At 37.8% G+C, this 24,079-nt stretch overlaps 1 protein-coding gene across 3 annotated transcripts; it reads left to right on the plus strand.

Annotated features, from left to right (window-relative positions):
- The first annotated feature begins 1,844 nt into the window (after positions 1–1,844).
- Positions 1,845–23,074, plus strand: LOC113673478 (zinc finger C3H1 domain-containing protein). Of its 3 annotated transcripts, none has more exons than XM_089195812.1 (26): positions 1,845–2,328; positions 3,962–4,994; positions 5,357–5,643; positions 6,431–6,511; positions 6,812–6,849; positions 7,034–7,057; positions 7,420–7,495; positions 7,877–8,052; positions 8,322–8,435; positions 9,042–9,233; positions 9,645–9,855; positions 10,382–10,505; positions 10,843–11,344; positions 11,862–12,317; positions 12,880–13,145; positions 13,798–14,349; positions 14,770–14,995; positions 15,847–16,399; positions 16,853–17,157; positions 17,772–18,028; positions 18,320–18,590; positions 18,920–19,020; positions 19,404–19,505; positions 19,772–19,811; positions 20,285–20,347; positions 20,455–23,074. In XM_089195812.1, exons 1-26 carry the CDS (start codon positions 1,959–1,961, stop codon positions 20,572–20,574), a joined length of 6,540 nt encoding a protein of 2,179 aa, XP_089051938.1. In that variant the 5' UTR covers positions 1,845–1,958; the 3' UTR covers positions 20,575–23,074. The 3 variants fall into 3 exon arrangements, with proteins under 3 accessions (XP_089051938.1, XP_089051939.1, XP_089051940.1); XM_089195814.1 differs by having other exon boundaries at positions 1,849–2,328; positions 5,357–5,574; XM_089195813.1 differs by lacking the exon at positions 20,285–20,347.
- The last annotated feature ends 1,005 nt before the right edge of the window (positions 23,075–24,079 follow it).

The raw sequence follows: 24,079 nt of genomic DNA on the forward strand, positions 1-24,079 counted from the left end.
TGCAGAGAATCCTTAACCCTTGCAACAAAAAATTCATACGGAGCGTTTCTATATATCATTGACATAGGTAATAAGTAAATCGAGAAGTTTGTAGCCTTTTTCAGTGGTGTAGAAAGCTTCATCAAAAGAGTATTATTATCTAAAATTCCTTTTCATTCGAACTGATCTGATGTGAATCACGGTTATTTCGAGAAAACAGACTGTGCTCTCAAGCCAATAGTTATCCAGTTAACGTCAAACTTCACTTCGGGTTTCTCAGCTTTCTAATTTACGGAAAGCACGAACTTGTAACTTTATGAAAATCATGTGGAAAATTTTGTTTAGAAGCAAGAATTTCCCGATATGTAAAACTCGACAGACATTCTTTGACGTAAATTGTCGTTTCGGCACGAAAGTTTTGAACATAACAGGCGTCCATCGCCATGGTTTGTTTTGAAAAGGAAACACTTACTGGTATTTGGCATTGTATCGTATCCTTATACTCTTTCCATCTGACACCAGCACTTCTCGAAAGGTGGGGGAGGTCTTTGGGAAAGTCGTCATGATACACTATCCTCCCTTTTTCAAAGTATTTTCCCACAAGACAAAAGAGGCTTTCAGCCCACTCCGAGAAAACCGAACGCCATTCTCGCTTCGCTTGAACTGAGTACTTCACAGAAAATGATATAGACCTGACGTTTAAAGTTAACAAATTTAATTTAAAACACTAAAATGAGGCCAGACGGTAAATAAAAGAGGAATTCTTTATGTAGATGTCGGATATTCTCAAACTAATTGCACTCAATCGGGCGTGGACACACGCTCAATAAGAGGAACACGAGTAAACGGATAAATAATTTCCGACCCCACCGGAGAACAGGCTGTGAGAAATTAAGCTTGTTGACAAAATACGAGATTATTTCAACTAATTAGCTTTGGACTATTTTAAAATTGGTCTTCAGCCCAGAGAACTTAACATGGAAAATTCGATCCGGTCAGAGTGCAAACGCCTCAGATGTCTGGGCACGTTCTCAGCTGGATGGAATGTAGTTCCCTTAGTGGATCCAATAACCCAAAGAGGAATTCTATTCAGTCTTGACTGCGTATTAAATTTAAACTCGTTGATGAGAAATAGCACAAAACTAGCACCTGGACGAGCTTCATTATAGCTTTATTAACCTTATAAACGGATAAGATCGATACAAACAATGCCGGTAACTCAGATTTGTTTTTGTTTTTGTTTTCTGAGCAATTTATCTAAGAGGGTCAAAGGGAAAAGTCAAGTTGTTGAAACGTCTGCAAAAAGATTGTCCTTTGGCCTGGATATCATCTTTGGTGCGCTGAAGGACTTAAAGTACATACAAGAGCCCTCCACTGTGATCCTAAGCTGTTCAAATGCCACCATAATTGTTAACTGTGGTGTCCCTTTTTCTTGGTTCTTTTCAGTTCGAAAAAGGAAAATTCATGGTGAAACTGTTTCCTGACGCAAGGCTTATGGCGAATAAAATGCCCGTCTTTTTCATCAAAGGTATCACCTATCCGAGTTACTAATACGCAATCTAACGTGATTCGCTGGCTGAGATCGAACGATGACGATACAAGATGATTGACAGTTTAGTAATGTCATCTGTAGTGTCACCTTATAAACGGTGACCCTCGCTTTTCTCATCAGATAGGAGTTAGTTCCCGTTGTAACAACTTGAGAAGAAAAGAGATTAAAGAAGAATCAACCAAACAAACAACGAGTGTTAGAGAATTTACTTCTAATAAAGCTAGGCAGGTTCGCCACTGTTTACAATTTCATTAAAAATATGAAGAGGTTTTTCTCTTACTAGACAATGTAGGAGACTGGAACCAAACTTGGTTTGCGGGGGGTTCTGGGATTAAGTTGCGGGGTGTGCAAAATGGCGGTGAAGGAATTCATGCATGGTCAAAGTTGAGAACAAAAATAACTGTGATTGTAGTTCTTTTACAAAATTATGGCATCAGAGGATAGAGAATTAGAACTGGAGGACGGGGAAATAAACGATCTCGAAGATGGTGAAATAGACGAAGATGTACCTTCGGCAAGGGAATCAAATAACAACGATTTGTACCTCCTAACACATCGTCATGATCAGTACTCGACACGCGAGCAGTACTCGAGCGATAACCCATTTGAAACGAAGATTCGTGATTTTGGATTTCAACAATTTAATCCTCCACCTGATCGGTGGGAAACGCGAGGTGGATCTTTCGGCTCTTTTCGCGGAAGATTTTCTCGACAAAGAGGCCGGGGAAGAGGGAAAGTATTTCGCGGAAATGGACGAGAAAAGACTTATCCTACGAGAAGAGGAAATATGCGCAGACGTATCCTTTTAATCATTGAATTTTTTGTTTATGTGTGTGAGTGTGTTTGTTCCTTTTTGTCGTAAAAGGTGGGTACTCGAATTTATTACGATTTAAAGCTACATCACCTGACTGTGCAATGACGTATCAATCAATTAGGTCAGTTCCTCATTATGTGATTTTGGGATGCTGGGTTCCTTGCTCGTGAGATTGCTGTTTTTGGTGGAGATCGATTACAAAAAGGAATTGAAACTGAGAATAGAGAGTGTTGGAGTCCTTGAACAAAACAGAACAAATATTACACAAATACAAACCAGAAACGTTTAATATTTTTGTTACTTGATAAATACTGATCACTATCATTATCAGAAATTGTGCCAATCCATTGATTACTTTCTGATTAGTTATCAGTTGTATCAATCATCAATAGGAAGCTTTTGCTTTCACAAATTTTTTTCAACAGATATGGAGACTGGTAGACCCCTTAGCGAATGCTTGACTTGTTACCACAAATGCTTGACTTCTCATTAAATGAAAAATGAATGAAGGGGGTATCTTTTTAAAGACATTGTGATGCTGCACCAGTGGAGGAAAATGAAAAAAATAATAATTTGGTTCTATCAACTGAGTTGATAATGTTATTGACCACAATTAAGAGTTTCTAAAGGCAACATTTTGGGTAGTAGCCCTTCATCAGTGAGAAAATTGAGTGGCTTACACTCAAAACAACAGCTAAAGAAATTCTTTACAGCAGTAAACTTACATAATCAACTTATTTTATAAAGCCAAATTATGTTGCTCTCCCTAAACTGTAATGTATATAGTGGATGGGCAAAACTTTCCTTATTTCTAAATTGGCCTATTACATAGTGCACATGATAACTTAGCAATATTTGAAAAATAAAAGACAAATTGTTCCCTTTTTTGAATTGGCTACCACTTTAAAAAATTTAGGAGCCTAGTGGCTATCAGAAAAAAAATTAATTTCATGCCCTGCAAGTATTTGTGCCTTGGGGGAAAGTAAAGTGAGAAGATATCAGTTGCTTTTTGGAAACTGAAACATTATAGGATAAATTTGACTTAAACTGAAAATACAACAACTGAAGACTAACACTATGAAAACTGAAAGACAACAGATGACAGTGATCCATAATCTTATAAATATTTCTTAAAAACTATGTAAACATTTGCTCAAAATAATACAAGGAACAGTTGGCTTGTCTCTTCTTGAAGTTAGTTCTTTAGGTACAGTATGTATGGCAAATTAATCATTTTTATCAGAAAAAAAATTATTTTCCAATTCAAATTTCAGCTTGATTGAGTGATGTTATTTGTTGTGTAGGATTGTACTAATATCTATTAATCTAGATTGTAGAACAACTATGAATCAAACTAGTTTGAAACCACTTCACTTGTAAATTCATTTTAATTTGCTACACATGCATGATGTGCTTACTTGAGATTTACGTGTACATGTAGTGTTGTGTATGTTTCTTGTGTAATTTACATTAGTTCCTGTCTATGATTGTGTATATGTGCTATTGCTGTTGTACTGTTCCTCGGCCTTTGAAAGGATTGTTCTTTTGTTTCCAATATAACTGGGTCTTTCTCAACAACATATCTAGGTTTTTCTTAACAACGCCACCTTATATAGCTTTTCTTCAAAGACCCAATTTACCTTATCCCTTGTCCATTGAGAGACCAAGACCTGCATACCCTGATGAAAGATTACCTTCATATACAGAGAGTGAAGGAGCAAGAATCATAACTCCACTTGAGACCAGACCACGATCACAACTCGAGGAAAGGAGGCAAATTTATTTGGATATTGATAGGCCAAGGCTGCCTCGTCCATCACCTTCAGAGAGACATGTACAAAGACTGCCTCTAATGGAGCTAGACGAGAAATCACAACCATTTCAGAGAGAGATGAGTCCATCAGCTCCTGATGCCCATGAAGAACAACCTAGAAGAGTGCCATCCCCTTTTGATGAGGAATTTGATGATTATAGGATTCTACTACAACGTCATCGCCTGATTCAACAACAGCTTGCTGCCCTTGAGAATCAGGAAAACTCATCTGCGGGTGAAGACAATATCATTGATGACACTTTCATAGATATCCCTGTGGAGGATACAAAATCTGATTTGCCAATAGAAAATGAAAATGGCCATGAAAATTTTGAGAGTAGGGGACAGAGTACTTTATATTTACCTGCTGATATGAATTTGCTACACATGGGAAGTGGTAACGAAATGGATGATATGGAGGGAGCCAGTGAGATATTGGATAGTGAACCAACTGCTGAACCAGCACAACCAAAACCATTTCTCCCTTTTAGAATAAAACCTCTTTACACCAGTGTGCCTTCGATCAAAGAATTAAGCCAGAAAGATCTGGAACAAAGGAAGGTTAAGGTGGAAGATTCAATTGTAGTGGAGAATAGTAGAGCCGATGACCTGGAAACTATATCAAGAACTAGAGAGAGTGTACCAATGTCTAAGATAAGGAAAAATCGCAGGAAAAGAAAGAGAAAGGTATTTCAAGGATCAGTGCAAAATAATGTAAACAGTCAAAAGCCTAGAGCTGCTGGTTCTAATCAAGGCCCACATGTTGACCCTCATAATGAACTGGAGGCAAGACTTATGTCCCTCGCAGGAAGCTCTGTTCCAGTGGAGTCTAACAGGTGTGCTGTTTTTTTTTAAGACTTGCTTTTTTGTTTTGCTTTTTTTTTTTTGCAGAAGTTAGGCTAAAATTGTTGCATAGTATGCAGAGGTTATTTTACTTAGTACATGCAGTCCAAGTACAAAACCTGTGATGATAATGTAAAGGTTTTTTCAAACCTCATGAAACAAAACTTGACAACAATCTAGGTTTACATTTTAAGTTTGATTTTGAGAGCCTGTTTATACAAATTGACTCCTCAAATTTCTCTATGGTAGAAGTATCATATGAGTCAGATTCAACTGTTTATATGGGGATTTGGAGAATGTGTATTCAATGACTTTGAAACAGATTCTAGCTGTCTCTTTTTTATGTTACTTCCAGGGAGGACGTCAACAAGAAACAGGAGCGACGGGAAAGACTTAGGCAGTGGCAGGAAAAGATGAACACTGACAGGTTTTCTGACCAAAGGAATCAACAGGGAAACAAAGGGCGCAGTAAAAAGAAATTGACCAAATCTGTTAAAGGCAGGAGAAGAAGCTCTAGTGTAAAGTTGGCTGGAACTGAGATGGAAGGGGACAGAGATTCACCCTCAAAAGAAGGTGATCCTGCTTTGTTTGAAAACGATGATTACTTTGAGATACCTATGGATTTGGAGAGTGACTCAACAGGTACATATACCTTGGATGATTCATAGTAAAGGTGTGAATCTCAGATTAATGGTGTGACTGTCTCGGTAAGGTAACTGTAAGACTCTAGTTTGAAGTTAATGTATCGGCAACATGAGCAGAAGTCACCATCAGAATTAAAGTACATCTTCTGCTTAGGGAGCCAATTTGTTATCTTCTTCAACCAGGACAGGTCTTTTTAAGGCTACCTTCTCTTCAACATTGACATCCCACAAATGTGTATGTGTTACTGATTTAATTCCTTCAGAACTGCAACCAGTTTGACTTCTTCTTTCCTCTGTTTTTGTATTGATTTTTGTAATCTAAAACAAAGGAAACCAGTTTGCAAAATTTTTAGTCAAAGAAAAATGCGAATCTTGACAAAAGTACCACACAGATGTGAATTAGTGAACAAGTAGGTTAAAAGCACTGCCATGGCAATCTTAGGGGAAGTGCTTCATTCTGAATGATGTACCACTGACTTTTTAAACCCTTTAACTTTAAATTTGAGGAGTAATAGATCACAGATGATGTCTAATTGTGATGATAACAAAAAAGTGGCACACAAGGTGCAGCAGATTATATCTCTGATGTTCCTGTCACATTTTGACTTCTTCTCGGACTGATTACAGTACAGACACTGCAGCATGCAATCTATTTTATTGATTTGATTAAAATGCAAAATGTTGTTGATGATGACATTATATATGTACTTTTCCATCTGTTCAGCTTCTCATATTAAAAAATTTAATTCATTTTTGTGAATAAATTTCCATTCAACCCTCTACAGATGGCCCAGCTCTTCCATTAATAGATGAACCAGCAGAAGATTTTCCCCCACCACCCCCACCCTTAGCTGGTGGAGAATCAGGTAGTTGCTCAATTTAAAGCTGACATTATGTATGATATGTGATTGTGCTTTAGGTTTTAAATCTTCAACTGGGCATAACTGATTCTTTAGATGATCATGAAATACAAAGAAGGAAACTGCTGATGTGTGTGTATGTGTGAGCTGACAGCAGTACTTTGTACCACAGGATATCTTTACTTTAATAGAGACAGTTTATTACTTAACATGTGTTGATTTCATATATCATGTGAAGAGTTAATTTTAAGATTTTTTTTGAAGTTGTTAAAAGGGAATTTTCTTGTTCTGATCTCATGACAACAGCTTCTCTTTATGTGGATCCTGGGCAGTCATCACTTATGGTGAGTTTTTCTACACTGAGTGTGGAATTGTAAGATTATGAGTATGTATCATGTTAATCTTGCATGTCCATTATTAGTGTTTTGTTTGTTCATTTGTTGTTGAGCCAGCTTATGTTAAGTCAATTGCCCTCTTTTCAAATTCCTCTGTCCTCACATTCTTAAATTTTATTACTCCTGTTTACAGATGTACCCAACAGGATATTTCCAGGTAAGTTCTTGGTTTTTTCTTGACTGACACAAAACATAGAGAATGTAAATCTTGAATATGAAGAGCATACTGTCTAAAAGGACAGAAACAGTATATTTTATCCCTGCACTTAACTTAATCCCCAGGAATTTTTTTTTGTACTGAACTTGGGGTAATTATTATTGCAGTTTGTTATTTAGTGGGCTTTTCTTTCTCCAGGGACTTATTTTGATTTTCAGATCAACTAAACCCTTCAAATAAGTGAAAATTAAAACTTGCAAAATTGTTATACTATATGTCACATTTATACCCCCTCTGTTAAAAAAAAGAAACTTGAGGAATTCTGGGAATTCATTTTCTACAAATGACTTCTTTCCCAACAGAACTATGCTGACTGGTTTGCTGGTTCAGCTCCATTAATGGCAGCAGGCCACGAGGACCAACACTTTCAATATCAAGGTCTGTAAATATTCTTGCAAATCCTGTTGTCCATCAGGCACCTCTCTCTAGTGAGTAACTTATCTTGACTTTTGGGTTGGTTATGATCCATACTCTATTTTGAAACTCTTTGAACTTGAGCTACTTTGCAGTTTTGGGAACAATCTTCCTTGTTTGGCCATTAATTTCAAGTTTCAACCTCTATTAAAACGGTAGCGTACAGTCCTTTTTTTCCACTTTTTCAGGCATCAGTTTTTTGTTAAGTGTTTGTTTTTAACCTCTTATAGTCTGTGTTGACAATAATAGACCCAAAAAAAACCTAAATTGAAATGATTTTCAAAGCATGAGTGTACTTCTCATGCAGAAGGTTTGAAGTAAAGTGTGTAATAAACTTTCTTGTAGAACTTTTGGGCAAGGAGTCACATCCATTAGAGGTCGAAAGCACCAAGGAGCTGCCACAGGTTGATAGTAGGGATGTTTCAAGTCAAGACAATTCAGATGAGGATGATGAAGTTGCCCTCAGGGAACAGCTGCTAAAATCTTTAGCAGTAAAAAGGAAGGCTAAAATTGATGCTGGGGTAAAACATATTTCATTAATTTATTACACTTGAGCACTGTAACCATGCTATGCTACCACATTGTGTACTATGTACTTTTTCATATTAAGTACCGTGAAGAAGCTTGCCAATATACAACAAATATTTTTTACAGTGTACTCTTTTTGGGTGTTATACATTTACCTTTAAAAGGATGTATTTATACCAATGACCCAGTAAGTTTAGGAATATTACCAATGTCAGCAGGTTAAGTTTTCCTTAAAAGAGGCATTTTCTTCATGTTTTTGTAGAAGGGGGAAGAATCTGTCAAGAATGGGTCAGGTTCTAAGAGTCAAAGCCCAAAGGCATCAAAAATAACAACAAACACTGTAAAACAAGTAAAACAGCAACAGGATTCCAGACAGGTATTATGATCATAATTATCTCTTAATGGATGAATTTGTGTTTTCCTAATTTGTTCTTATTGTGTCTATTTATTGTTATAACATTGGCAGTGCTTTTGCAATGCAAGGGCATTGCCATGAAATTTTGCTTAATTTTTGCCAATTTTTTTTTGTTTTCATCCCTCCCTTCATCTCACATTTTGGGAACTATACTTTTCATACACTAGTTTCTTTTCTTTTGTAATTGTAGTGTGCATGCAGGTTTGTCTGAGCTTAATTGCCATGGTGACTTTGTAGCCATTAAGGAGATTGCTGCCTTGTTTTGTTCCTACCTTTATGGCACCTACCCATCAATACTTCTGCCTATGTTTTTAAAGTGAAACATATTTTATGCATGCTTACAAAGACATTAATCATGATCCACCCAAACATAGCAGGGCTATAGTAAGAGGCTTTGAACCCTCATAAATGTCAAATAATGATAAAAATGTTGTCTTCTATAACTTATACTCCATACTTACATGTAACCGTAAGGCTTTGTGTTACAGGTGAAAAATTAAAGAAAATGAGAACTAATGTTGAAAATGTGTATCATTTTTATGTTTCTCTTCTTCTATGTGGATGTAGGTGGCATTTGTTGCTCCTCCTAAACATGACCCTGTGGTAATAAAGCTAGGAGAGGATTCTGACAGTGATGAATCTGATGCATCTGATACAGAATCTGTCAAAAAATCTGCCCCAAACAAGAAAAAATCTGTTGGTGGAGGCTTATTTGGAGGACTGGAAATGATGATTAAGGAAGCCAGGAAGTCTGCTGAGGTAAAAAACTCTATTGATTTTTATTAGCACCTTAAGCTTTTGTTCTTTGTTTCTATGGGTTTGGGTTGGCACAATAACAGTGATTTGGTTTGCATATTCAACTATGTTGAGTGTAAGTCAATGTATCACAAGCAGTATTTCCTTCTCCCAGCTGCAAATGGTCACCAGCAAAATACAAGAATGTGACCTGCAGTGAAGTTTATTCCATCTTGGTGAATAGCCTTTATAATTGTCTCTTCTTGCATTAGAGACATGACTGAGTTCTTGCAGCTATGTGAGTCAGTCTTGTATGAAAAAACTCACTTCACCAATTTGATGGCATATAAAATTATGGGGCAACTTTAGTGGTCTGCCCTTTGGTTTGCGCCTGGCTCAGGATACTTTTTTTAACTGTCACTTTTCCATTTCAAGGCCTCTAAAGTGAAAGCAACAGAAAAATCACATGCTGGTGAAGGAACACAGAAAGGAAAAACAGACCATGTGTCACCAGAACCAACCACTCCAGATGCAATGGCTCACATGCCAGAGCAAATGAAGACAGAGTACAAAAGACTGAAGGAACAACTAGCCTTGCATGAGAGTAAAACAAGACAGCCACTTACTACTGTTAATCAGGAAAAAGGTAACTGTAATAATGTGAAACCCACTTCAACTTCATATAATACTCAAGGAATCAAAAGTAAGCTAAACTAAAAGGAGGTAGGTGTTTGCCTAGTGTTATTAATAGTTAAATTACAACAATTTGAAAGGGTTTCAAGCAAATAACGAAGACTAAGCAAACCTGTGATAGTATCCCCATGCAAAGAAGATTTTGGTTGTTGGGTTATTATGTGCACTATATTTTTATGTATGTAACTTTCTGCTAATCACATGTACAGAGTTTGAGGTGACTATAACTTGACTGGCTTGAATTTGAGTTTTGATATCTGAAATCAATCTTTTCCAAAAATGCAGACTAGCCCCATTGAGTAAAGGTAATTGTAAACAAATTTGGTAGAGAGGCTTGCTTGTAACATTAATGCAGAACATAAAAACCACATTTTGTTTTAAGAGGCTGACAACTAAACCTGCTTATCTTTTCTTCAACATTAATGCAGAACATAAAAGCCACATTTTGTTTTAAGAGCCTGCCTATCTCTTCTTCATAGAAGCCATGTCACTACCTGTAACACCTGAAAATGAAGAAAGAAATGAAATAAAAGAGGATGACAGTCATTTGAAAGAACTACACAGTTATGTCACTGGTTGTGAAGAGAATCTTGCTAAACATAAGTAAGTTGTTATCTCAAAATCAGTTGTGGTGCTGATACATGGGGGTAGTTTGTACACATGAATTTGTAATGATTTATTCCTTTAACCCTTTCAGTCCCAAGATATGAGAGCTTTCCTTACTCCATTGACCAGTGCTGAGAATTTGGTGTTGTAACAAGCCAATGACCCGTTGTTGATGATTTTATTATTACTAATTTAGTAGGAAAAAATCTACTGATCAGCTCTGAGCCTGAAAGGATTAAAGGCACTGTAAAAAATACCCTTTTAAAGCCCTGTCAAGCAAGCTTGAGCCAAGGGCAGATTCTTACAAGAATATACATTATCTTTTTTTTCATAGGAAGGTTATCCAGAAAGAAAAGGTCACTCTGAATAAACTGTTGAGTGAGCTTCTTCAGAGAAAGCATTCTCTTGCGGCTCAAGAGGAAAATGTGCGAAAACTTCAAAAGGAACTTGAGGCTGCTCAGAAAGTTAGTCTTGCCAATAAGATTTTTATGAATAAGCTCAGATCAAGGACAAAGCTGGTCAAAGATAGACTTGGCAAGAGACAAATTGCTTCAAGTAGCTTTGAAGAGGAACTCCTCAGAGCCAAAAGTATTATTTCAGCAGTGAAAAGGAAAATGCCCATGGCAGGGGAAGCAGGGTCTGGGCGAAATAGCCCTCAAGTGGAATTGCTGGGCAATGTCAGCAATGAAAACCAGAAATTCACAATTAGTCCAGCTGCTGCTTGGGAGATCAAAAACTCACTAGAGGCTAAACTTGAAAAACTGTCCACCTTCACAAAACAGGAAATAACAGTGAAGAGAAAACTTGATGTCAGTGAATCATCCTCAGAAGGAATTGTGAGTTCCTGATATTGTTATTTTGAATTTGTGTTGCAACAATAATTATTGTGTTTATTGTTAGTGAAGTAATGTTTGCTTAAGATGTAGAGGTATTGAAGTTTTTGTATTTGCCTTGTTGGAACTGACATGTGATACTGCTTCAAATTATTGAACACCCTTTATTTTCAAGGCATCTATTATTTCATACAGATACTTATTCAATAGTTGCACTGATTTCCTTTTCCCTAAAAGGTTGAATTAATCAAATTGAAAACTACCTAGTACAAGTTATTCATCTTCATGTACCAAATGAAAAAAAAAAGGCATAAAAATAACAAAAAATCAACCACTGAATGGACATTAGTCTACCTCATTTGTAGGTAGCTATGAGTAATAATTATTTGTCTTAGTCTGTATACTGTATGAGTCTATAGACGTACAGTAGAAGTCCACATTTTACGTCATAGAGGGGTAATTCTGTTTATCTGTCTTGGTGTATTGTTATTCATCATGCTTTCTTTCTCCCTCCGTTAAGTTGGCCAAGAAAGCAAAGCAAGTACTCAAAACACCTCAGGGAAGTCCAGCAAATTCAGCAACCAATACTCCAAAAAAATCACCTGTGGCAGAACGTATTGCTCAGGAAAAAGCCAGGTTGAAAAAACTTGAGCATGAACTTTCTGAAAAACTCAAACAGTTTGGAAGGGAACGCGAAGGAGACAGAGACTCTGCTTTAAAGGCATCAGGAGAAGTACTTCAGAGTATCACAGACAGTTCTGATACCAAGGCAATTGAGATAAAGGAGAAGAAACCTAAAGCTGGTACAAGTTGCAATAATACAAGTCATCATGAGTCACAGGGACAAGGTTTTGATTCAAGGGGAGCAAGTGGTCAGTTTCTCCCAGAGGCCACACCTTTTAAAGATGGTAAAACACCAACGACATTTGCGTTGGACATAACTAACCAGCAATTGGAACACGTGAGAAAATTGCAGGTAAATGATTTAGTTTTAAATGTCTGTTCTGATTAATTTAGGTGGAGTCACATATTGGTGAAGTGCCTCAAGAACTGTAAATGAACACACAATTGGTACATTACCTGTGATCAAAGGTTACCTATTTGTTTCAAGAAAGGGATTTCAGTATGTATCAGCCCTAGATAGTGTAAGGTATTTCTTGTCCATGTATCATTATTTTTTACTTGTTACTACTTAGTTTTACTTGAATAATGATCTAAGTTCATTCAGATAGTATTAGGAGTTCCATGTTTCTGTACAGTGGCACGGGAAGATGATCTGCTCGTATAGTAGTGTTGTATGGTACCATTTGTCTCTCAGTTTGATCACTTCTTATATGGATCTTGTCATTTTGACTGTGTAATGCTAGTCTTCCTCAGACATTGTGTTCTACTACTTGGGTACCACAGTCCTTCATGCTTATATTTATCTAGTTGCCTCATAAAGACTAGACTTATGTAATTCATATTCAGTTACCCGCATCACAAATGCTACCTAGACAAACGCTAATACACTGATATTTCTTGTTTCTTTTAATCAGGCTGAAAAGGAAAAGATAGGTCCTCAGTTTCCTGCTTGCACTCTTAATATCCCACTGACAGCGGATAAGCGTTCCAGCCACTGTGTTTGCTTACCCTTTGGCTATGAGCTTAAAAGTTTAGTAAGCGAGCAGGACAACTTGACAAAGGGGGAGGAAAGAAGCACTGAATTAGCAGCTGGAGAGATCAGAAGAAGAAATGATTATGAAGTGGCTCCTCTGCCCTTTGGAAAATACCGCAGTAAATTGTTGCACTTCAAGTCATACAGGTGAAACCTCAAACATCGCAATTATTTCCCAAATAAACAAACAGATTAAGATAGGCTAAAGCCAAGGTAAAAAGTCTCAAATTTTCTAACGGCTGGAATTTTTCTCCCTCATTAGATACGTGGTATGGTTATCTACAAACCGAAATTTTTAAATCTATTTCATGATTAGACACTTACCTGCACTTGTGGGAAGAAACTGAAAAAAATATCACGAGTGGTTCATATACCTATTGTAAATTTGTTGTAAAACACCAGTGAATTCCTATTTACAGGTATACGTTGCGTTGTTTGGAAAACTATTTCGGGAATATTGTTAATTGTGGTGGCAATCACAAAGTTGCTTATTTCTTGACCCTTAAAATAGAAGTACGTTTGAATGGTTTAGGTGCCCTTTGGAATGTTAAAACTTGATAAGCGGTAAATTTTGTCTCCTGTACTTTTTAATGGTGGAGATGAAAAAAGTTGGTTTCGAGAGCATACACACATTTAATTATTGAGGAATAACTATGTGTTGGGGCTTGTTCTGTCAAGCCGCTGACGAAAAATTGACTGAGTTTTACTGAAGCGTCTTGTACGTTTTGATACGATATTTGTAAGGGCCACCAAAGGGACATGAACTACCAGCGGTCAAAACGAGATTTTGTTTTTTCAGGTTGAGCCCGTATTTCAGACTCAAAGATGAACTTTCCCTTACTTCTTTAACATTCTCCAATAAATTGGATCCTACATGGCCTCTTTGCAACTTTGACTTGCAAGGCAAATGTAATGACGATGACTGTAAATTCCAACACTTTGTCAAATGCAAGATGTCACAAGAAGAAATACTTCAGGATTTGGCGGCTTACAATCCAAACCTCACTGCAGATTTTAACGATGTGAAGGAGATGCAAGAGAATGTTGAATCTTTTACAAAGGCTTTCGCAAAGCAATATCAAGACAAAATGTCGTGGGACGAAATTTGTATTTTATTGGTTAATGATGTGAGGAAGAGTAGGAAAGAAAATGGACCTTTTAACATCTGCCTTCAACCACGCACTTGGAAGCTTCAAAAGACTGATAAGAAAAAGATTGAATATGAAGATGAAGCAGTAGTTTCTGATATAGGGAAGGGAATAAATTTTACCAACAGAGATAAAGTTCACGGTGTAGCATCCAAAAACAGCAAGTCTGTAGGACATCAATTGAGGGTTTCTGGTGAGGAAAGGTGAGTAACAGATAGATGTACTGTATTTTGTTTTAAGGACAAACAGGTACACTTTAGTCATTACAGGTATGAGCATGCTGTAGGTTTCAATTAATTCTGGTAAAACACCTGTTAACTACTGTTGTTTGAACTGATTTTTTTTTCTGTATTCCATGCTGTCAAATTTTTAGTGCCTAAGGAAAGAAAGCATCTTTACCCAAAATGTATTTGTGTTCAGCATATACACTTTTACACTATGTATTTTTATGCAAAAAGGCTAGCCAACATTTCTAGCTTTGGCTGGAAAAAGGTGTTTACCCCTTTTGGGGTTATGACAGCGGTAAGCTCATTTAGACAGGGACATTTTCTTTGGGTTCTTAAACTAAATGTAGCTTGGTCTGTCTAGAAAATTTTGATTGATCGTCATCTTCCCTTTTGTAGTCAAGAAATACGCTACTTTTCGGAGGAGTACGACAACATTGAATCTCTCGAAACATCGTTAGAAAATTCTCCTGGTGATGTGGCTCTATGGCTCAAGTTAGCAAGACTGAAACTTCATCAAAGCAACAGCACTGCTGAAGGGGAAGAGGAGGACGCTTACAACAATAATGTTATGCAGGCACTCAGTACACTTTCCAGAGGATTGGAGGAAAATAATCAGTCAGAGGTATGACAATGAGCTGTAAATGATTAGTACGTACTTAAGATCTGCTGTTAACCCTTTGACCCCTAAGAGAGACTAGCATCTAATTTCTCCTTACAGTATCATCCCTGAATCAAACATTACGTTATCGAGAATAAAGGAAATGATCACCAACTTAAAAGGCCCTTGCTTGTTAAACAAATTATCCTTGTTAGTGCCTTAGGAAAGTTATAGAGAACAGTCTGGAGAATATGCACCTAACCCAAAGCAACCTGTATATTTTATAGTACACTGTAGTTTGGACTGTGTGCACATTCTGAGGTTACCTAACACAGGTATTAATAGTTATTGTACAAAACTGAGACGGAGGCAGTCAACAAAATAATGCGACCTGTGAAAATGACGGTGTATATGTGTGATCATGAAGGGCTCATGCTTTGTTTTTTTAATGTGTTTCTAGTTTCCTGATTTCATTATTTATGTGATTACAATTGTACCTGCGTTTATTTAGTGACACCATAGAATTTACAATTTTGCCCTTTAATTTTTTTAATTTTGTAATTTTAGACTACTGTGTTTTGTAAACAATCATCCATAGTTCCTTTCTGCCCACGGAGTTTACAAGTATTCACACGTGTGCAGAGATTAGAATATGCTTATCTACATGTACTGAGTATATGTCAACAGTAATTAGACTTCAATGAGGCCTTTCTTCACAGCTCGGCATCCTGGGTAAAACCCCACCTAAACAACAATTACACAGGAAATGATTGCTTTCGGTTATTTTTCTCGACTTTTCTGATTGGACTGGATTGTTATCTGTTTTATGGAAAGCAGTGAAAACTTTGCTCCATATGTCTTTGTTTTTCCTGCAGGAGTTATGGTTAGAGTACTTGGAGTTATATTCTTCACAGAGCAGTAGAGAGGAGCTCAACGAGATCTGTGACCAAGCTGTGGAGTTTTCACCCACCTACAGTGTTTGGTGGAAGTATTTGGAGTATTCGCGAACTTACATTGATAAGAGGAATGTTTGTATACGTCTTATCTCTTTTCTGACATTAAATCCCATTGATCCAGTGGAGCTTCGTTCTCACTTTATCCTGGAAACATTGCTTTACCTCGTTCAACTAGAACTCTATTCTGGACATTACGCGTCTGCTGTACTTGTGTTCAAATCGGCTCTAACTAAGAAAACTCACGATCGTGGTGATGTTCCAGAATTGTCCAGCTTTCTGTTGGCCTCAGACTATTGTTGTGCTTGGTTAGGTTATATACATGTGGTTGAATTCCACCGTCTTCCTTCCCCATGGTTTGATCCTAGTCGTGGTGAACCTTCCAAGATGGTGACAAAGGAAAACTTTGTTTTCCCGTGGAAACCATCGCAGCAATCGAGAGCCCCTGGAAAGAAGTTACGGGTGTTGTTTCAAGGTAGAATAGTGTCCCTATACTGTAACCGTTTCCTTACGCCTAAGTGGTTGTCCGACGTATCCTTAAAAATGCGCGATTCAGAAGAGAGACGGGAATGCCAAATGCCTCAGAATATCCAGATCTTTGTAGTGAGAGGATAAACTGTGCATCGTTTCAATAGTCCTCCACCTTGCCATAGACTTATCCTGTACTTACAAAGATATTTCAATGAACCCAGTTGATAATTAAATGTATGGAAGTAGTCAGATCAGGTAGCCATTAATTTTCACCCGAACGGTGAAATAATTCCTGTACCGGAACCTGCCAATAGTTAAGTTGTTACCCGTGTAAGAGAGATAACACGTATTGTAGGAATATTTTCGACAATTTTAAAAGTTGTAAAATTGTTCTGATCTAGGAGTTAAATTCTGTGAGTAACAATGCTTGCTAATTTCCTTTCTCTTCCTTTACCAGATGCATTGAAAGCTTGTGGTGAAGTAGCAAAACCTCCCGTTGTCAAATTTGCCATTTGCCTTCCACTGTACAAGAACCTCATTGCTTTAGAGAGAGCATATGGAAGAGCTGACTCTGCCAGAGAAATCTGTCGCCATCTGCTAAAGGACCATCCAACTTCAGTGGTGCTGTGGCAGTGTCTTGCAGCACTTGAAGACTCGCCGGAGAAGGGTGGACATGCAGAACAGGTGTGCATAGAGGCGCTGGAAAAGTGTGGAGCCAATGCTGAGTTGTCTTACAGTGCAGCACGCTTTTACCTTCAGCAGGTCAGTCAACTGTCCAGAGTACTGTAACCTTTTGGTGCTTACATAACCTGTGTCAAATATTAAACTAGACAATTGCTGCAAGATGAGCTCTCTCTGTGAATGACTCATAACTGGGTGGTCCCCCAAAGATCCTTCTCTGAATACACTATCATCTGTAACAGTGTGTGGTGGGTTTTCCCTTCTATTCCAAATGTGAACATATTAGTTTGAATTTCATTCACTCTCTATGATCTCACTTGCTGCTAAGGCTTAGATTAAAGGGTTCGGTGTCAACCTGCCAGGGTCAAGTTTAAGCACAAACTTCACCAGCTTTGATAGTTTTTTTGTGGTTTTTGTTGTTGTTTTTAACGAAGAAGGTGTTATTCTTGTTGGCTAGTAAAGAAAAATTAACCACGGACCCCTTTTTCTACTGCTTTACTTGCATAAAAATCCAGTTACGTTACCTTGGGAGAGAACGAGCCAGACCGAAGTGATGTAAAAGCTTCTTTAGTATTAAGGCGGTTTTTAGTGCTCTCCTAGCACGTATGAAATATCATGCCTGCGTGCTGAACGATCGGTACATGTAGTTTTATTTATATTGGCTCTCTCCTTGTTTTGAAAAACAAAATCAACAGAACGTAGTCCAGAAGGCCGTATCAGTTCTCATCAAGAGTGTTCGTAACAAGTTTGCAGCGAAGAAAGAATCACAAGGATGCGAGGTACAAAGCTTGGCTGCTGTTTCTGCAGAGGACCAGGCTGGTGATCCTGTTGCGTTGTATCGTCGACTCCTATCCCTGCCCCTCCCTTATGACTACAAGTGTCCACCTCTGTTGCCAGGAGTTGACCCACAAAGTCTGGGCAGTGAAAAGGTCTTTCTCTGGTTATCTTATTGGTAAGTTATTGAAATGTATGCAAATTGAGAACTGCTGTCTGAGCTCAGCGCATTTTTGAATTGATCATTGAAAGTTACGTGTATCTGCACAGGTATTGCGTCACTTACTACTCTATGACTGGCATAGGAAATTGTCACCACTTCCTCGGCCAATCAGAAGCAAAACTAAAACTAATGGTGATCTTTTTTAACTCGCGTTTCTCCCCACTAATGCCCATCAAATAGATTTACTCTTTGTAAATAATTGGCTCCCTAAGGCTTACGACTTGATGTTCCCTTTCAAACTGCCAGCTTGTTACTAGAGATTGCTCCTCCACCAAATACTTTATGGGGTAACTTAACTCCCGAGGCAGCATTTGAAACTGCAGTGCATAGCCCTCTACCCAGACACGATGTGCAGGTACTGTGGACTGAGTACCTGTTCTATCAGAGATCCAAAGCGTTACATGACAGACACTCCATGGACGAGTTGGTTAACAGATGTTTAATGTCTGTGAGTACCAGCAGTTCTCTGCCTCATTCTTCAAGCGCTGTCTGGCGGGATTACAGATTTCACAATCAGGTGAGTTCATACTTTGAAATACGTCTTTGATGTACGTGTCTATTTAGATAAATGAATGTCGAATAGTTTGTTTCATGACCGCGAAGTTTGGACAACTTAACCGCTCGTCTTCCGTAGGAATTCTATATCTAAGGGAACCCTTAGGTACAAGCTCTACCGGAATTGTGATGGTGGGAATGTTAACAATAGTATAAGTAAAGGTTCTCCTTAATCTTGCTAAAATGCGTTCATAAAATTTGAATGGTCAGTTGGTCGGTCAGTTGTAGAAGACAGAACTTAATAACGCGCTGTATGAAAGGCAGTTGTTATTGTTGCTACTAATTTTGCAGATAATCAGTTTGTCTTTGAGCTGCCATCCACAGTCATCCTGGTCATCCGTATTTCAAAATTACTTGAGGATTTTTCCTGGGAATGTTATGTTAGCCCTACGGTACGTCTATCTATGTATAATATACAAACTTGCCATTTATGAACCAAATTTTTCTTGGGAGCGCCCTTGAGGTTTAAACCAGGAACTATGTTGTAAATGTCTATGCATGTCGGAATGCATTGCCGTTAGTTTGATTTTCGTTCAAAAATACGTTAAAGTTCTATTTCCAGAAGAAATAAACGCGCAGAATTTCCTCACAATTTTGATATACAATTCAACAAACATGTGCACAGATGCACAGATGCACAGATGCACAGATGCACCAGACCAACCGACAATAAACTACATGCAGTCTAAAATTTCATGTGTGGCAGCAGGAAGGGTGAATTACTCGCCTGATTGTTCGAGTTATGTTTTATATTGTTGTTTGTTAATTTTTTCAGGGCTTGTCAGCATGAGGTAGAGAGTAAAAATTACGACCAAGCAAAAAGGATCAGTGCATCTTTCCTCTCAAGCAATCCTTACAGTATAAGCATGTGGAAAGTGTACCATTCGCATCTGTTTAATTTGCTTTAAAACGGAGAGTTTTTATGAGCTTATTGTTAGGATTGTTAAGAACCGTGGTAGAAAAAAGTATTTTGCATTCTCTGTCAAATGTAGAATATTGTTTGGGTTTCGTAGATAGTTTTTACCCCCTTTTTTTTTCTTTGAAAGGACTGTACCAGGTAATTTATCATATAAACACAGATTTAAATGACTGTATCTTCCTTCCATTGTGTGTTTTTTTTCTCTTTTTTTTCCATTGCAACAGTGCCATTTCCCTTGAGCTACAAAGGAATTGTAATAAGGAGGTAAGTCGTTTTATTTAGTTGAGTACATGTATTTGATCAGAAACCTTGTTCTATTGCAATTCCTGAATTCCCAGGCAATCTTCTTTTCCTTAGGACTACTCGTTGTTTAGTAACGAGACGCCGTGTTTGCTTCCTACTGCATTTAGGGATTTCAACGTTCAGCTAAGATTCACTGAAATTTTAAGGCACTGTGGCCTAAAATCGTGTGCACTCGAGCCAACTAGCCCATCCAGCTGGAGCGTAGCCATGGTAAGTAGCGACTACGAGTAACCTGCGATGGACAAGCTTCCCATCCAAGGAGAATAGGAAAACTCTTAGTCGCTGCATACGACAAAAACTTGGATAGGCTCCGGCCGGCCACTTGGCTCGGGTAGAGACGTAACCCTTCATTGCTTTATGCGACGTAAACTGTCCTAAATGTGGACTTTTTGTTGGGTGAAAGTTTGCTTTCCTCAGTCGTCTGTGTTTTTTAGGCGCGCAAGATGTACCATCAGGCCGCAGAAATTTTACCATTTGCCGCAACTATCTGGAAAGATGTAAAGTTGACTTAAAGTTGTTTCCTCTTTGCTGTTTGTGGATTGTTTGTGTGTAGTTTTCTCAGAGTTTGAATTCAAGGTTTCATTTTCCTCTTTTACTCTCACAGTTTTTGATGTTTGAACTTGCCCGAGGTGGCGATGGATCTGCCGTTCAAGAGATTCTAGCCAAGAGCCGACAAATCGGTGTCAAAGTTGAGGAATTTTTGAACACACTTTTGGGTAAATGAGTGCTCGTGTTCTTTTCGATAAAGGTGATCGTTTGAAAACGAAACGAAAAATCTTGGTTCAAGGAAAATGTGGTAAACGTGACAAGGTGTACAGTTTTGTACCGGCTCCGTTTCGGACACCATTAAGGTTAAAAATGTAAATGGACTGTCTTTTTTATTGTCGGGTTAAATTTGGATTTCAGTAAGCTGCAGAAAGGTAAGGTACATGATTTTCCCGCCACAACAGTAGGACTGAAAAACCAAAGGAATCATTTGATTTAAGGCAAAGTATTTGTTCACTCACGATGATTGTTATTTATATAGTAGAAAATTATATATTTTTTGCATTTTTTCAAAACTTTTCTATATGCATTTTGGTTTCTAGAACAACCAGCTTTCGAATATGATTTCAGGCAGGGAGGGTATTTCTCAGACAAAGCCCGAACACTGGCAGCTGTTACTACTAGTTGCCGCGAAAGATAATTTCAGGCGATACAACTGTCTTCGGTAGCCAATGAGTTGATTATCTTTTTGACAAATCACCGTATTTCTTAGTTATATTTTTAATTTATTAAAAGAAACAGGAACAGATCGTTTTTGTATTGATTCGTTCGTCTTTGTCTATGTTATGCATACGTGTTTTATTTTCGTGTGTTTGTTGTGCAGGCCACCCATGGCTTGTTACTGAGAGACTTGCTTTGTTTTCCAGTGTCGTGATCATTTGTTCTCATCCTTCGCCGGATGTTTCAGTTTTGTTTCTTCTTTTGGTCCTATGTTTTTGTTTCGCGTTTTAAACTTTAGAGGAGGCGATGGTAGGTAGTCAGTCGGTCAATCTGCTGGTCAGTTGGTGTGTCTGTCTGCCCGTCAGTTAGAGGATCGTTCATACAGTCAGTCACTCGTCAGCCAACTTTCTAGCCTCTCTTCGTTCAGCCATGCCATTAGGCAGTCAGTCGGAGAGACAAATAGTCAGATGAGTAGTCAGTCAGATGATTAGCCAGCCAGATGGGTAATTAGTCAGTGAATCAGTCAGTCATGCAGTCAATGAGTCTGTCAGCCAGTCTGCTGGTGCGTTCTTCAGTCATTGTAAGTTTTAAGAAGGAAGATTACGCTAGTTCTTTATCTCATTTGGTGTCTTACTCATGTCAAAGTTTACTTGTTTTTCACTTCACCGTTACAGACCTCTGTTTATATCGTGTTGTATTAACTCGTAAATTTCCCTTCCTTTTACCATCCGATTCTGCTCTACTACTCAATCGATCCTTCATCACAAAGGGTAGCGTGTTTATGTAATGTTTTCTAGGGTGTTCATGAGAAAATGAGAAAGAGAGAGAGAGAGAGAAGGGAGACAGTTGTGTGACTGTTGGGTGTTTTGGCGTGTTGTTGCTTCGTTTTTCTCTGTAGGACTCTCGGAGCAGATTAACGAAGCTAATGAGAACAAAGTCACGTTTACAAGACAGCCTACATACACTGCATACAGTGTGTGCTTCGAAGGCTAATATTGTATGTGGAATCGAGACCGATTAAAAGAATGGCTTACATGCCTAACAGAGCAAGAAAATGGAAACAAGACCTTTAACACCTTAAAGGGTACAATTATAGCCTTACCCTTAACGAGATCGGATTAAAACCTCGAATTCACCGAGGTTGCAAAGAAGACTTCTCAAACTTGGTGCTTTTCACACTGGTCCATTTTTAGCGACGAGTGCAGATGTAATTTTGTAAGTGGGACAAACAAGCGTTTGGTCGAGGCAAAAGAGTTATTTATTGTATAGTGCGTTCGTCGGTTAACCTTTCAACTCCCAAGTTCTGCTTTAAAATTCTCCATTCTAGCTGTTATACTTTTTCATGTGAAGTAGTTAAGAGAATTACACCCTAAATCTTCCTGTTCACATTCACCTTTTGAATGGTTATGTATTGACATTTTAAGGATAAGTTACATGTTACACTTGTGGGAGCTGAAGGGTTAAGTACTTTGAAACTGAGAACGATTCGAATGGGATGGAAAACGAGAAATAAGAAGAACAGGTGTAAGGAAAAAACAATTTAGCTCCAAAGGCGTTACCACGGTTACACTGAGAAATAGAATAGTTACAATGCGGTATTGCCTCTAGATTGAAATATAAGAGAAAAAAAGTAGGAAAGGGGCACAAGCTTCCTTTTTGCCTCCATTTTTTTCGTATTTACTGTTTGTTTGTTTCTCGTTTGCTTTTTTAACTTGTACAGTTTCTGGGATGAACTTCATTTAATATTAAAACCTTTGTCAACTTACTTTACTTATGTGAAGGATGTACGATACTAAAGTCGTGATATGTGAATATGGTGCGTCTGGTAGAATTCTCGCTTATTTCATCTGAGGTTCATTGTGTTTTTTATTCATTTTAATTAAGGTTGACCACGTAACTCATTCTACTAGAAGCAAAAAAAATACTATTTTACTTTTAACGTATGCCTACTTTTCAATATTTCTGTTGCGTAATTTTTTGTATCACTTAAATTTGTTAATTAAAACTGGTTGCAGTAATTGTGTCTCAGCATGTGTTTTAGCGCGAGAACTATGAGCAAGACCCGGCAGTTCCTGAACCTTATTTAATATCCCGTGAATCTCTCTTTTCCAACAGATGAGCTATGTTGCTATTGCCCAGTTAGCTTTAATCATTAGCTCGAATGAGGACCTTCAGCCCGAATACCGAGCCGAGATTCAGCTTGGTTATTACAACCGAGCTGGACGAAAAAAAATCTTTTTCAAGCAATTCCAATTGGGAATTATTTTGTCGGATTACTGAGGTATCGATCGCAAAAATATCTCGGCAACATGGCTTGCTCGATTTTAAATATATATATATATATATATATATATATATATATATATATATATATATATATATATATATATATATTTTTTTTTTTTTTTTTTTCTTTTTTAAACCAAAACTGTTGGGTGAGATTTAGATGACTGAGAGAACTATTTTGAGCAGGTGCCTATAATCACTGATAATTGGTGCCGTTGTTTTTTGTTTTTTGTTTTTACAATATTTAGGTGAAGACACTCGGGTTGGCCTCATTGTGACCCAAAACCTGTGTTCTTTCAGAGATTTCACCTGAGAATTTTTTTGTCTTATATCGCAATAATACCATCCAGCTGATGAGCCTGTTCATTCTCATATGTTGTTTGTAATATAATACATAGGGATCGCAAGGAGAAGTAACATTTGGATAACTTCTGGGGGTTAAAGGGTTATACAGTTCTCGATGTACTACAAGCAATAAATATTCGGCCTCCAGGTGAAACATGACAACTGAACAATCGGCATCTGTCGAAAACAGTGTCCTCCGCTCACAATTCCTTTGTCAATGGAATCCACGATTGACAAGTTCGTGACAATCGTTAATAGTTGTGTTTAAAGGAACATTAAAGGATTTTTGAACCATCAAACATCAGTTGACTAGTGGTAATCGGATCCTATCCACAGCTTGCATCTGCGACGTAAAGTTAAACGTTGTTCACTCGCAATTAGCGAGCCAATCG

The sequence above is a fragment of the Pocillopora damicornis genome, chromosome 2 (genome assembly GCF_964200805.1).
Source record: "Pocillopora damicornis chromosome 2, jaPocDami1.2, whole genome shotgun sequence".
Classification (NCBI taxonomy): Eukaryota; Metazoa; Cnidaria; class Anthozoa; order Scleractinia; family Pocilloporidae; genus Pocillopora; species Pocillopora damicornis.